Here is a 15340-nt window from a genome sequence, read left to right as displayed (position 1 = left end):
TCACTGCTTAATAAACCCTAGGACACTGAAAAGTTCGAATAAGGAAACACCATTCTAACAGTTCCAAACAGAAAACACTTCATCACCTACGAAAAACTCAACAGTTTTTTATAGTACAAGAAGTCAATGGATCGCATATCCTGATAATAACAAATCTACTACAAGCAAGACAAACTGAACAAATTCCAAAAAGGTTGATGCCATATAAATTAACAATCACATGATGAAAATACTTGACACAAATGAACGGGACTTATTTGAATACATACCGAGAGAACATCTAGCACAAGTTTCTTCTCTATCCGGTGACGAGACAGTTCACTTTCAATCTTAGCCTTTATCCTACAAATCCAGTATAATAACCTTGTGTTAAATATCACATGCAGTGGCTTTATACAGATAAAGATCAAAACAAGAGAAGTAGATGGGAACACTCACTCGGGCAACCAAAGATAACCAAGAATAACAGCAATCGACTGCAGATCCATGATAGGAAAACATTAGATTCAAAAGGAAAGAGATAAGATCTAAAAGATAAAAAGAAAATCATTCACAATAAAAAGGAAGCACAGATAGTTTTTCATTTCTGTCTCTCATTAACAATATTTTGCAAAAACACTTCAAACTCCAACTCTGCTTAGATCTTTTTATTTTCTACTCGTCAAAAAGCATAAGACGTAAAAGGATTACTTTATCCAATTTTTCTTTGCAGTTGCAATATTCATAACTATAACAACATCAATGCTGACCTGAAGCGTGGAGAATCCATCTCCACATTTTTTCTTGTAGAGCTCAAACGAGTCCAGCTGTAATATTATATGCAGAAGAGATAAACAAGGTTATAAGATATTTGACATCAAAACAAATAAACTTCAAGCTGATATCATGAGAAAAAAGCGACATGAAAATGTAAGCAACCTGTTCGCTTTTGAGACGATTCGCCACTGCGCCAACTCTTTTGGAATATCTGCACGATATTAAGTCGATCAGAAGCCGCTAAGGAATCTCAGGAAATGTCAGACATCTCTGGAAACTGTGCTTTTAATAACTCAAGAAGAATAAATTCAAAATACAAATTCTAGCTTTGATTAAATTTGACTTGGACAACCAAACAGGTAGGGTGCATTACCGTGTGAAGAGCTCCATAAGCCAAGTGATTCTTTCCCAATCATTCTCCCCAAACTTTTCTAACAATGTATAATTTTCCGTCTTGCCACCTGAACAAGATAAGATAGCCATCAGTGAATTTCAAAGATGAAAGCAGGAAGGTATACAAATCAATGGTTCTTCACATAGACAAAAAATACGTAAAAAATACAAGACTAGATGATAGCTCATCACCAGAAAATAACCGACTGCCAAATCTTAGACATGAGGACACCAACAACAAGCTTAGTTAAACTTTTTATAAATACCCCGCCAAGAATATCACACGACTTCCAGAGAAGATGAGCAGACACTTCCCATCATGGAAAAATCATACAGATTGCGGACTGAATTGAGTAGATAAAATGCAGTTGCGTACCGCAATCAGGCCATGTACACAGTAATAATTTGAGAATCATCTTGTTTTCTTCTTAAGGACTCCAATTTCTTTCTGTTTCGATGTGAAGAAGCTTTGGTCAAAGATATATTTCTCCAGAAGTTACACCTTGACAAGGGAGTTCATCCAACTTATTCGGAAAACTTGAAGCAACCTTAATAATTAAAAAATAAAATAAAGGTTTGACGAGCCTATTAAATCGTGAGAGGGGAGTTGGCTAAAGTGTGATGGGCCATTAGGTCATTGTTCCCCAAAACTTTCTTAATCTGTTATATACCTGCATCTCAATGTTCATATTACTAAGGCCTGACAGATTGTTTAGAAACTTAGAGAAAGCGACATATAGATTTATGGTAGGGATGTAGGATTCAAAGGGATGCTCTCATAATCCAGGCCTAAACGCCCAAACATAACATCTTTTTTCTGAGACGTCAATGTGTCTGAACCCTGATTTATCCTTTAAATTGGCAACAAGGTATCCAGAAAGGAAGAGACCATGGACTAAAACAAGAATCTTTAAGACACGCAACTATATTTCGGAAATCTAGGCACTCAAAGACTAACCAACAGACAAAAAAAAACATCAATAACATCAATAAGTCAGTTAAGCTACAAATTTTGCTTGCCTTACCAGTTAATGATTCGATTAGAGATATAAGACGTTCTTCAATTTCTTCTTTACAATGCGTAGTGCTCAGAATCTGAGAAAGTAACCAAAGTAAATCTTGTGAATACTAGATATATTTCTTATAAAGATTAAAAACATTTACATCATAAGTTGCAGGCAAAACAATCTTATACAAGATCATACATGTTTCCAGTTAGTACTTATAAAACTTCCAGCAACATAAGCCACAAAATCATATGCATACCAAAATCCTAGAATGCTAGTTTAAACCCTTCCACAAATCATTTTCTCTAACTAAAGGAAGGTGATGGATAATAATTCCATTTGCCATATATTTTTGGCTAGTGTTACTAACCTTGCAATGTCCATGCTTCGCAATGCAATTACATTGTTCAGAACCTTCTAATTACCATAACGTAATAGGCAGAATTATTCACAACCTAATTATTTATACTTAAAAGAATTCTTCAGACATGTAATAAATTTAAGAGACTTACCATATCCATGGAAGCAGGGAATATTGCAATGCCCAATTCCAAATCATCATTCTCAAACTTGTCAGAAGCAGCAAGACAATCTTTCACTATATCAAGTGCCACAATCGCAGATCCATAAATATAATCACCCAATTTCTGCCCGTCCTGTAAAAGTTTAATCATTGCCTCGATTCCTCCAGCATTGACAAAATGCACTTTGTTGTCCGGATATTCTAATAGAAAAAATAAACAACCAAACAAAGTCAAAGGCAGGTCTTCTTCTTCTTCTTTTCTTTTTTGTTTTTCTGTTTTTTCTTCTTCAGGACTCATAATAAGAGATGAAAGAGCATCTACAACAGCAGGTAGGGTGTCCGTTCCCAATAGAAGTCTATTTTCCGTATAATTCATCAAAAGAGTATGTAAAAAACCCACAGCACACACTTTTGCATCCCATTTGGTACCTCTTATTGCTGCTGATACCCAAATAATCAGTTCCCTGGAACTGCTCGCGGTTTTTGCTACAGCTGCTCTTCCTTGAAAAATCATCTGCGCAATAGTTTGTACTGCTCGTAAATCATCGTCTTCAGAAATCTTACCAAGAGTAGAAACAAATACTTCCAAGGCTTCCATTTCAACTAGAGATTTAACCAATTTGCCAACTTGTATCTCTTGACTAGGAACTTGAAATGCCACATGAGTTAGCTCTTCGAAAGTAATAAGAATACAACTAGCTAAACGCTTCCCGCATTTATCATATTTCAATAAATCAATCATCAATGGAACAGCCTTCTTAAGATCTAAAACCTGACGAAAAAATTGACGAACATTACTATAAACTATTTTGAGATTTCTAAAACCTCTGATTACCTCAATAAGTTTCTTTTCACAATCAGCGAATTCACCCTCCTCCTTATTATGAGCTGCTGCTTCGCTGTAAGCAGCGTATAGTTGTATGAAGGATGCCTCAAGTTCATCTGGTGTTTTAGCGATAGCAGGACATCTGATTTTGCGGGGTTTCCTCTCTCTAGATCGATCATCTGATTTAACCCCAGGCATAAGGAGAGATGATGAATCGCCACCGCCGGACGTTGACTTACCCATCTTTAGTGCACAATCTGAGACCGTAACCCTAGAATTATACATCTAGATCAAACGGAGAGAAGGAGGCTGAACTTTTTTTTGTTTTGTTTTTCTGAAGGAGGCTGAACTGTTTCTAGGGTTTCTTAAGAAACGATACTACTCTTATATAGGCATGGCGAGTGGTTTAGATAGTATCTCGTTTGCCTCATAATCCAACGATCCACAAGTTATCCCCAGAACAAAAGCTAAATAAACATGATTTGTACGGGGATACCGGTCTTACTAAGGACTGATACTACTTCATCGATCCAACGGTTAGGATTGGTATACGGGTATCAATCCCTAATAGAATTGGTATCCTCTTTATAAATCATGAAAATAAAACTATTAGATTATCTTTCTTTATTTTAAAGATAAAAACAAAAATAAAATCGCTAGTATAAGGACCCTACCTACCCAATAAGTTATTATATAAGTTAGGTGTATCCAATACCTTCGCCTGTCGCTGAGACGGAGATTATATGTTCGCTCAATTTTGAGGTGTAATATTAAACCCGTGCTTGATTATAATTTGCTCTATACCCGCTACGTTTGAACACCTCTAAACCTAACTATTTTATTTGGTTTTTGTTTTTAGTTTGCTCGTATGATTGTGGACACTGTTAGACCTTTATTTGTTGTAATTTTCATATGTGAGTCTAATTAAGACCCTTTTCCTAAAATTCATGCCTAATAATCAAAGTTAGATCATGTATTTTAAATTTAGATAAACATAAACAATGACTAGATATCATCCCGGCCTACGGCTGGGGCTCAATCTCTTTGAATGGTTTTAGTTGTATGATTTGTAATTACGTTTATTCTTCTGTAACTTCTAATATTATTCGATATAATATACTTAAACATATTAAAAAGAAATACAATCAACACAAATGCAAAGATTAATTACTCGAGCAATTAATGGGTTTGAGTCACCTGACAATAATTTTTTCTTTTTGTTGTTGCTAAATATCATATTTGATCAAAAGATATGTTTAACTAAATTTAAAAATCTAACAAATATCTTACATCAAGCGATAGAGCCTAAAAATTAGTTTGGGCCTACGACCCTGCTTTTTAATTAGTCGTGTCATATCAGTCTTGCCCTTTAGGAATCTATTAAAGTTACAAAACTACACAATTAATAATTGTATATGGATGGGTTGGAATCTGGTACCCATGAAAAACCACCTCCAATCCATTGGACTCATGAAAAAGCACCAGTAGTCTGCAGACCCTAGCAATTCACAAACCTTCACCTGTCATCCCTAACATTCAAAAATTAATGTTGATAGCAGAATATTTTTTTTTGTTAGGAATGACATCTTGAATTATTATTTTTTTGCTGCGGAAGATTAATTTTGTTAACTCATAAGGTTCAGACTGTCTAACAACAGTTGACCCTCAATCACATTATGAGGTATACCAGAACAAAACTCCATGACTCTAAATTTTCGAATGAATATAGCAAGTTTATCATCTAGCTACTTTATTACATAACCTTGGAATGAATTCGCATTTCCAGAAATGAATTGACTTTAAAATATCTGAAGCATCAAGCAAAATTGCTTATTTCCTACTCTATAACAGGTGAAGCATTATTGATATACATTCCAATGCTCTTTATATCAGTTTCAAACATTGCATGATCTGCATCTCCTTCTTCCATTTCACTGCATCAAGAAAGCTAGACATTCTGCTTGCTCAGCATCACTTATTCTTGCATATCATTTTGTTGCATAACCCCACCATTTTCCTGCAAAATCACGCAAAATCAAAGCACCTCTTGTTAGTCTAGTATTTGGATCGAAAGAAGCATCATAATTTATTGTAAGAAAAGGTTGCTCAGGTGGTTTCCAATAAGTTGTAATCTGCATGTTTCCCTGTACTGAAGATTGCATTAGTTCTCTATTTATGTATAGCCTTCCAATATAGCTAGCAAAACATATAGTTTTCTGATAGACACATTTTTGTGTCTAATTTGATCTCAATAATATATATTGTTGGCACTCGATTTTGTACTTATTATGGTGTTTTGTGTGTTTTTAGGTATTTTTTGGAAATAAACATTTTTGGCGAAATGGGCTCAAAAAGCAGTGTTTTACACCCCGGAGAAAATTACTAAAGGCACCCCATAAATGAACCGGAAACGTCCCAGAAATGTCCCGGAGGAACCCAGAAAAATTACTATTTCCACCCAAATTGCTATTCGTACCCCAGCTATGGTTAAGGGGCACCTTTTTCAACAATTTGAATTTTCATTTTGGCAGGAAAAAAAATTCATCTTCACTGACAGATTTTTGATTGAGGAAATGAACATGTTAGACGGTGACTAAATGGCTGAAACTTGGTGGGATTGTTCCTGGGATATATATAAACCTATTGCAAGCGTTCTGGTCGATTGAATTTGGCTAGAATCGGCTAAACAATTCATCAACAGAGAACATGGCAGTTCACGTCTGTCACGGGTTTGAGAGGATTTTTGAGGAATTCAGACGTGTTCTGATGATGCATGGAGGACTCTAGCACACTTTTGGACCGTTTAGAAGACTATTAAGGTGAGTTTTCATAAAATCAACAGCTGCAGACGCGTGATCAAACAAAACAGGGAAGAAAATATTCTTAGAATATTTTTCTTTAATACCGAGTAATGGAGGATTATTGTGGGTTAATGAGCGAGATATTTTGGTTGTTGCGGCTATATAAAGGCTCCTTGAGTCGACTAGGGAGACTAGCAAGTGATTGGGAGAGAGTTAGAGTCGAGAGAATCGAGATAAGAAGTCGACAACAAAAGAAGTTCTGCTGCTGCACGGCCAAGAACACGAAGAACATTGTACAGTCCAGGAAAGTCGTTGATTAGTGTCGCATATTTGTGACAATTCTCAGTTCCTTTCCCGCGACTTCGGTGTTGTGCTTACAACACTTCTAAAGTGTCGTTCTTCCATGACGCTTTCTGTGGGTGGCAAAGAACGGTCTTAAAACGATTTTCTTCTTATTTCATCATTTGTAATCAACTTTTGAGCATTAATAAAATCTTTTGAGTATTTTTCCAATATGATGATGAGCTAATTCTCCCACAACCAAGGCAATGAGGAATCTATTTACGCATGAATGAGTGGTAACCATTTTATTTTCTCTAATTTATAATTTATAATTCACTCAATTACTGTTTTTGCAGACTTCTCAATTGGTGCATAATTTTCGTCATTAGTTGTGATTCAATTAGAAAGGTTATACTTTGATTAGACAATCTATGTTTAGGGGATACAATTAATTTTTGAGAATTTGCCTGATTATATGTGGATTAAGAAATAAGGGACTTAAAAGATAATTAGAGTTTTGGGATAATCAGAGTCTTGGTTATTTGCTCATATCTTGAAACCAATTTTGCAATAAGTTTATTTACTTCTAAAATTTATTTAAATCTAAAAAAAATTTATTCCCTTCACAAGTTCGAAAAGAACCCAGTTTTTACCACTGTCACTACAACTTTTGAAAATACATCAAAATTTTGGCGCCGCCGACACGGACCTGTGCTTAGGTAGATTTTTCTTTTTAGGTTTATTGTTTTTTTTTAGAATTGTTTGTTCCTTTTTACGTTTCTTTTTGTCTTTATTTTAGGTTCAAAGTGAAAACTAAGGACTTGGAGAGGAAAAATCTTAAAGCGAAAAGCGAAAAGAGAAGAAAAGAGGACAATTTTAGGATATAATTTTTAATTTTTTTAGAGTGTGTGAGGAAAACTGTAGTTTTTTTTTTTTAACTTTAAATTGGACTTGGATTTTATTTTTTTTAACCCTACGGAAGGGTCTTAAAAAAAATAAATTAAATTGTGTGCAGAGAAGGATGGTGATTACAATATCACCTCGGCCCCTCGGGTTCGCACAAGGCATAGGAGTCGTGGCCCGAGTCGACGACAACGGTTCATCCCCCGTCTGGTACGGGAGGTAAGCCCAATCGAAACACTCGCGGATCCCCTGCAAGCGAGTTATTGTACTCCTTAAGGTGCTAATTGTTTGAGGACTAACCGGATTGTCTTTATTTTCCTAGTAAAGGGCAAGGCCTGGCCTAAACAAGATAAGGGTTCGGATTTCATCACTGCTCCCTTCTTGCCCGCCTTAGGAAAACAAAACCTAACGCGAACCCAAGCTTTAAAATCTGATTAGAAAGAGACCTATAGGGTATCGAGCTTGTTAGGAAAAATTTTCGAAGGATATTGGTTATTCTCTTAGCATACTTCGAAGTTCATGATGGCTTCTGTGAGTTGAATGTGTGACTGCGCTGCCTTGTAATGCGGTGAGGCCTTGGGTATCAAAGCTCCACTAAGCTTCCCTCGCCTCGATTCAACTTACTTTGACTCAGACTGATTCCAGAGGGGTTTGATTAAATTGTAACGAATTCACCTTCGAGAGATAGAAGCTAGTCTAGAAACAATCTAAGTGAGCCATCATGCTTGTTGTTTGCTAGAAATCTCTAGGTTTGCTGTGGTAAAGTCGAGTCAGCCTGCTGTGTGATTGCTAGAACCTTCCTATTAGGATTTTTATTTCTTTTTGATTTTTTTAGTGTATGCTCGATTTTGTTAATAGGGCTTGGAAAAGAGATACTCTAGGTCGATTGATTGGCGAAAAACCTAGTAGTTCTTCTGATATAAGCAGAGAGCTCTAGGATTGTTCTTTTGAGAGCCCTGTTTTTGGAAACTTCAGTTTTGAGAATCTGTCTCTTCGTGAGGAAAGTACCCCTAGTACTTCTGTTGTGCCAGCGATGGCAACTTTGAAATATTACATGTTCCCAACTAGGATCAACCGAGCTTCGTGCATTAAATTGCCAGCCACTACGGCTAATTTCGAGATAAAACCTAGTATTCTCCAGATGATCCCTATATTCTTAGAAAAAGATGATGAGAACCCTTATTTCCATATTAGGGACTTTGAGGAAATTTGTGGGACAATTAGAATAAAAGACCTTACTGATGAAATCTTGAAACTTAAGATGTTTCCCTTTTCCATGAGAGATAAAGCCAAGACCTGGATGAACAACCTACCATCTGAATCCATTGAAGCATGGCAGGAACTTATTGCTGCTTTCTATATGAAATTCTACCCTAAGCATAAAACTGCAACTGTTAGGCAGAAAATTAGTGCTAGTGTGCAACAAGAGGGAGAGTATCTTTATAGATTTTTAGATAGATTCAATGATATCCTATCTCAGTGTCCTCACCATGGATTTGATAAGATGAAACTCGTACAAATTATTTATGATAGTTTGGACTATTCGACCAAAGCCATGGTTGAGTCTATGTGCGCTGGTGAGTTCACTAGTAAAAATGCTGATGATGCTTTTACCTTCTTAGAAGTTATCGCTGAAAAATCCCAACAGTGGGAATCTTGTGTTGAACCCCTTAAAAGACTCTTGGTCAATAAAAGTAGCACCAATATGGTATATACGAATTTTGCGTCTGATGCTAAGTTTGCTGCTTTGTCTAGAAGGTTAGAGGCTTTGGAAATGGGTCAGTCTAAAAATAGGTCCCTTGTTGAACCTAATAGAGCCTCTCAAGTCTCTAGTTGTGAAATAGAGCCCGATAATTCATTTTGGGAAGGTCAGGTTAGTGAAGAGCAAGCTCATGTTGTCTATAACAATGCTAGGTTTGAGAACCGTCGGAAGATTGACCCATACTCAGAGACCTACAATCCTGGTTGGAGAAACCATCCTAATTTTTCTTGGTCTAAGGGTCAGAATCAAGGACAGTCTAGTAATTCTCAGCCTCCCCCAGGATTTGGTTTTAAGAACTCTTCGGGTCAAACTCAGTTTCAAAACACTTCCGAGAAAAAGATCTCTGCTTTAAAAGAAAATCTCATAATGCTATCAAAGAACCACATGAGCTTTCAACAAGAAACTAGGCAAGAATTGAAGGATAATTCTCAAAGTCTTGCCGAATTAAAACTTCAAGTAGGACAAATAGCTAAGTTGATAAGTGAGAGAGAAGATGGAAAGTTCCCTAGTCATACTGAGCCTAATCCCAAAGGGGAGAAATCTTACAATCATGTGAATGTTGTCACAACCCTTAGGAGTGGAAAGAAAGTAGACAACAAGGTTGCCATGCCTGATAGTGAACATGTTGTAGTTCACCCGTCTGAACCAGAGAATGAAGAGACTGATAGAGTCTCTAAAGAGACCAATGAGGGTCATGTTGAGTCTGATTTTGTTCCCAGAGCCCCATTCCCACAACTGCTAGTTCTGACTAAGAGGGAGTCCAACTTTAATGATATATTGGAGGTTTTTAAGCAGGTTAATATCAACCTTCCATTATTAGATACAATTAGGCAGATTCCCTTTTATGCCAAGTTCCTTAAGGACTTGTGTACACGAAATCGTAAGCTCAGTGTCCAGAAGAAAGCCTTTATAGCCAGTCATGTGAGTTCTATTATTCAGAATACCACTATTCATAAGTGTAAAGATCTAGGGTCCCCTACCATTGCTTGTACAATAGGTAAATACGGTTTGGAGAAAGCGTTGCTTGACTTAGGAGCCAGTGTGAACTTAATGCCATACCATGTGTACCTTAAGCTAGGACTTGGTGAGATGAAACCTACCCAGATGACACTTCAGTTAGCTGATAGGTCCGTTAAAATTCCTCGTGGTATGATCGAGGATGTTCTTATAGAGGTCGAAAAGTTTATTTATCCAGTGGATTTTATTATCCTATATACTCAACCTGTACCTGACCCAGAGAACCAAATACCAGTGATTTTAGGTCGCCCGTTTTTAGCTACATCCAATGCGATCATTAATTGTCGAAATGGTATTATGAATTTGTCTTTTGGTAATATGACTATTGAGCTGAACATATTTCATATCAGTAAGCTACCCTCTGAACTAGATGACTCGAGTATTGAAGAGGTGAACATGATAGGAACCTTAGATCAGGAGTCATTACCAAACATCATATCAGAAGATCCGCTAAAGAGTTGTCTATCCCATTTTAGATTGGATTTCGATGATGATAGCAACATTGAACAAGTAAATGCTCTATTGGATTCTATTCCTGTGTTTAGATACTGATATATGGAAAGATAGGTTTGAACCATTACTAGCTTCTGAGTCTACCCTAATACCTCATTTAAAAGAGTCTCCTAAGTTGGATCCTAAGTATACATTTTTAGGCCCACCAGAATCTTTCCTGTGATTATAGCTTCCGATTTGGATAGTGATCACGAGACTAGGCCAGAGACCGTGATTAAAGAAAATAAGGAAACTTTAGAGCGGACCATAGCGGATATGAAGCAAGCTGAAGATGAACCACCTGATTACAACTTAGAGAAAGCAATTGACCTTTTTTCAAGAACCCGATGGTCTAGAAATTAGGAATATTGTGACTAGTCTATGTAGAGGCAGCAAAAATTCTAAGTTTGGGGGTAGCGAACTAGAAAAATCTCTTGAGTATTTTAAGGACTGGGATGATCCGGAAATTCAGGCAATAATTAGAGGTTTGTCTGAGGGTAGTGAAAACCCTAAGTATGGGGGTGGTGATGGTTCTAGTGATCGTCAAGTATCCCTAAGTCGAGTCCCTAACTTGGGACTCGAGTCTTGTACGTCTGAGATATTACTAGAATCTGTTCATACTCCACAACCCGATCCTCATGATACTGTCCAGGAGGTAACCCAGGTATTATAGACCCATTTTTCGGATGACTCTAGTTATCGAGACACACATAAGAAGCTCAATCATGCAAACCCAGTTGTCTTGACAGAAACCTTAGATAAGGACGTACTCCTTCTGTTCATTTTTCTAATCCAGTGCAGTTTTCTCATCCTCGTGTTAGCTCTATTTGGTCTTATGGACCCACAATTGTTTCGACTATTGGTATACGACTTCGGAAGGTGACAATTCTTTGAGAGGTACTTGATGTCTAGCTAATGACTATATATTTAGCATTTACTGGGAGGCTCCCGCACTCATGTGATTCGGTAATATCCTTCCTTATTTCTTTTCCCTCCAGTGGTATCAATTTTTCCTTGTTCATTCTTTTAATTTCATCTTTAGAACATTGAGGACAATGTTAGATTTAAGTTTGGGGGTGGGGAAGAAACTTTTTGTTAGATTAAACTCCAGAGCCTAGAAATTTATGCTTATTAAGGAGGGCACTAACCAATCTAAGTAGATGGAAGCATTTTGGTTTAAGGAGTTGAGGAACCAATCTGATTAGATGGAAACATCTAAAGAGTCTATTCATAAAAGCACAGAGCTCAGGTGTTAGAATTAAAAAAAAAAAACATGGTAGTTTCGCCATATCTCGTTGAATCCTAATCCTGCTGTTTTTATTTTTTTTAAGTGATTTGGTGGGGCACACGATTCAAGTTGTTACCTTTTCTAGGGTGGAATAGAGTGATTGAGATACAAAAAAAAAATCCATTAGACCAAACGGAATAAAATTCAATAAAGTAGACCACTGGTACCCTTGTATATGCCAGTTGTGTTGACCTAGAGTTAAGATTATTGACCGCTGGTTCCCTTGTATACGCCAGTGTGTTTATATTAGTAGGACCGGTATCTCAGTCATTTAGGTTAGGTTCACCTTGGAAGAGGCCTTCAGACAGATATGGGAAACACCATCACTTTAAACCGTCTATTTTTTTCTTTATCCATCTTCTTAATCTTTCCATGTGATTGGCTGACTTCGGTTATGATGTCCAGAAACTATCTGAGCTTTGTCACTTTATATAAATTTTAGTATGCTTGAGTGCAAACTCGTGTACAGCAATTGGAATTTCGCATCAGGGTACTTCCTCATATAGTCAATAAGTATACCAACCAAGGAGATTCTTTAGTGCCTTACAAGGTTCTGTGTAAATAGCTAGGGTCTGGAGTAAAGGTTTTGTGGGTACACCTCTGGTAAACCCTCCGGAGACAACACTCCGCCACTAGGGCCACATAGGGGTTCAAATGATTTTCCTTTCTAGAATAAATTTGCTCGAGGACTAGCAAATAATAAGTTTGGGGGTATTTGATAGACACATTTTTGTGTCTAATTTGATCTCAATACTATATATTGTTGACACTCGATTTTCTACTTATTATGGTGTTTTGTGTGTTTTTAGGTATTTTTTGGAAATAAACATTTTTGGCGAAATGGGCTCAAAAAGCAGTGTTTTACACCCCCGGAGAAAATTACTAAAGGCACTCCAGAAATGCACCATAGGCACCCCAGAAATGTACCGGAAACGTCCCAGAAATGTCCCGGAGGAACCCAGAAAATTACTATTTCCACCCAAATTTCTATTCGCACCCCAGCTATGGTTAAGGGGCACCTTCTTCAACAATTTTAATTTTCATTTTGGCGGAAAAAAAATTCATCTTCACTGACAGATTTTTGATTGAGGAAATGAACATGTTAGACGGTGATTAAATGGCTGAAACTTGGTGGGATTGTTCCTGGGATATATATATAAACCTATTGCAAGCGTTCTGGTCGATCGAATTTGGCTAGAATCGGCTAAACAATTCATCAACAGAGAACATGGCAGTTCACGTCTGTCACGGGTTTGAGAGGATTTTTGAGGAATTCGGACGTGTTCTGATGATGCATGGAGGACTCTAGCACACTTTTGGACCGTTTAGAAGACAATTAAGGTGAGTTTTCATAAAATCAACAGCTGCAGACGCGTGATCAAGCAAAACAGGGAAGAAAATATTCTTAGAATATTTTTCTTTAATACCGAGTAATGGTGGATTATTGTGGGTTAATGAGCGAGATATTTCGGTTGCTGCGGCTATATAAAGGCTCCTTGAGTCGACTAGGGAGACTAGCAAGTGATTGGGAGAGAGTTAGAGCCGAGAGAATCGAAAGAAGAGGTCGACAACAAAAGAAGTTCTGCTGCTGCACAGCCAAGAACACGAAGAACATTGTACAGTCCAGGAAAGTCGTTGATTAGTGTCGCATATTTGCGACAATTGTCAGTTCCTTTCTCGCGACTTCAGTGTTGTGCTTCCAACACTTCTAAAGTGCCGTTCTTCCATGACGCTTTCTGTGGGTCGCAAAGAACGGTCTTAAAACGATTTTCTTCTTATTTCATCATTTGTAATCAACTTTTGAGCATTAATAAAATCTTTTGAGTATTTTTCCAACATGATGATGAGCTAATTCTCCCACAACCAAGGCAATGAGGAAGCTATTTACGCATGAATGAGTGGTAACCATTTTATTTTCTCTAATTTATAATTTATAATTCACTCAATCACGGTTTTTGCAGAGTTCTCAATTGTTGCATAATTTTCGTCATTAGTTGTGATTCAATTAGATAGGTTATACTTTGATTAGATAATCTATGCTTAGGGAATACAATTAATTTTTGAGAATTTGCTAGATTATATGTGGATTAAGAAATAAGGGACTTAAAAGATAATTAGAGTTTTGGGATAATTATCATCATCATTTATGCGTAATAGTGAAATCAGAGTCTTGGTTATTTTCTCATATCTTGAAACCAATTTTGCAATAAGTTTTATTTACTTCTAAAATTTATTTAAATCTAAAAATAATTTATTCCCTTCACAAGTTCGAAAAGAACCTAGTTTTTACCACTATCACTACAACTTTTTGAAAATACATCATTTTCCAAGAAGTTTCTCAAGGATCGGGACTTTTATTTTAGAAAACAGTCTCGCATATATCATTCCAAATACTCCATGCAACCACCATTAATGTTAAATTTACGCAACTATCGTGTAAGTTTTGTTTATCCTGAAAAAGCTAGCTTTGAAAAATCTCGACATTAGAAGTATGAGGTCTTTGAAGGAATGCACTTCCACCTAGAATTTCTATCAACAAATCCTAGAAAAGGGGAATAGAAAAAATATCTACATTATGCTTTCAATATGTTGATTGCACATTGGATATAACTGATTAATATGTTCACAAGTTCTGGACAATCTTTCTTTTATTAGAATATATCAGAGAGACATTTTCAAAAAGAAATGTTTAACTCTTGGCCAAGTATTCACTTTCCGCAACTCTTTCCACTTCACATTTGATCCTTGTATTTCAGTAGACACCTACATATCCCCAGACTAATCTCATAAAGTTTACTATAAGCTGAATTTAAAAGAAACCAACCATGCTTTAAGAGTTTTCAAATTAACTTATCTTCAGAAGCAATTGGTATTCTCATGTTGTTTATCAAGTCAAACGTTTTTTGGTCAAACAGATGTTGAAGGAGATGCAAATTCCATCCTTCTCCATTTGGTTGCATCAAATCCTTGACCCGCACATAATCTTCATTATCAGTTATCTCTTGTCAAGGAAAATAGAAGAAAACACCATATGCTCAAAAGAGATAATCCCTAATTTAACTTACATATGCGACAATAAAATGAAAGTGGTATTATTTATTGATCTAAGTGCAAAATAAAAGAGTTTTTGGACATTTTTAGGTTGGGATTAGAATATTTGCCGGTCATTACTAAAAAAGAGAATTTACGATTTCATCTTTGCTAACGCTAGGATTGTTGGCATTCCTTGACTACAAGTGCAACTAAGATGATATATAGTTATGACATGTTTTTTAAATGCAAGCTTGTCT

At 36.5% G+C, this 15340-nt stretch overlaps 1 protein-coding gene across 4 annotated transcripts; it reads right to left on the bottom strand.

Annotated features, from left to right (window-relative positions):
- Positions 1-186: 186 nt before the first annotated feature.
- LOC113271803 lies at positions 187-3875 on the bottom strand. Of its 4 annotated transcripts, XM_026521725.1 has the most exons (9): positions 3515-3875; positions 3109-3193; positions 2669-2880; positions 2175-2244; positions 1130-1217; positions 919-967; positions 750-806; positions 439-476; positions 187-342 (listed from the first exon to the last, which is right to left on the bottom strand). In XM_026521725.1, the coding sequence occupies exons 1-9, from the start codon at positions 3788-3790 to the stop codon at positions 210-212; spliced, it is 1008 nt and encodes a 335-aa protein (XP_026377510.1). In that variant the 5' UTR covers positions 3791-3875; the 3' UTR covers positions 187-209. The 4 variants fall into 4 exon arrangements, with proteins under 4 accessions (XP_026377510.1, XP_026377508.1, XP_026377509.1 ...); XM_026521723.1 differs by having other exon boundaries at positions 188-342; positions 3109-3874; XM_026521724.1 differs by having other exon boundaries at positions 188-342; positions 2669-3193; positions 3515-3874.
- Positions 3876-15340: the final 11465 nt, after the last annotated feature.

Source organism: Papaver somniferum, chromosome 4 (genome assembly GCF_003573695.1).
Source record: "Papaver somniferum cultivar HN1 chromosome 4, ASM357369v1, whole genome shotgun sequence".
In the NCBI taxonomy this organism is placed as follows: Eukaryota; Viridiplantae; Streptophyta; class Magnoliopsida; order Ranunculales; family Papaveraceae; genus Papaver; species Papaver somniferum.
The sequence above is the reverse complement of the archived record's forward strand: the minus strand, read 5'-3'. Positions and strand labels throughout refer to the sequence as shown.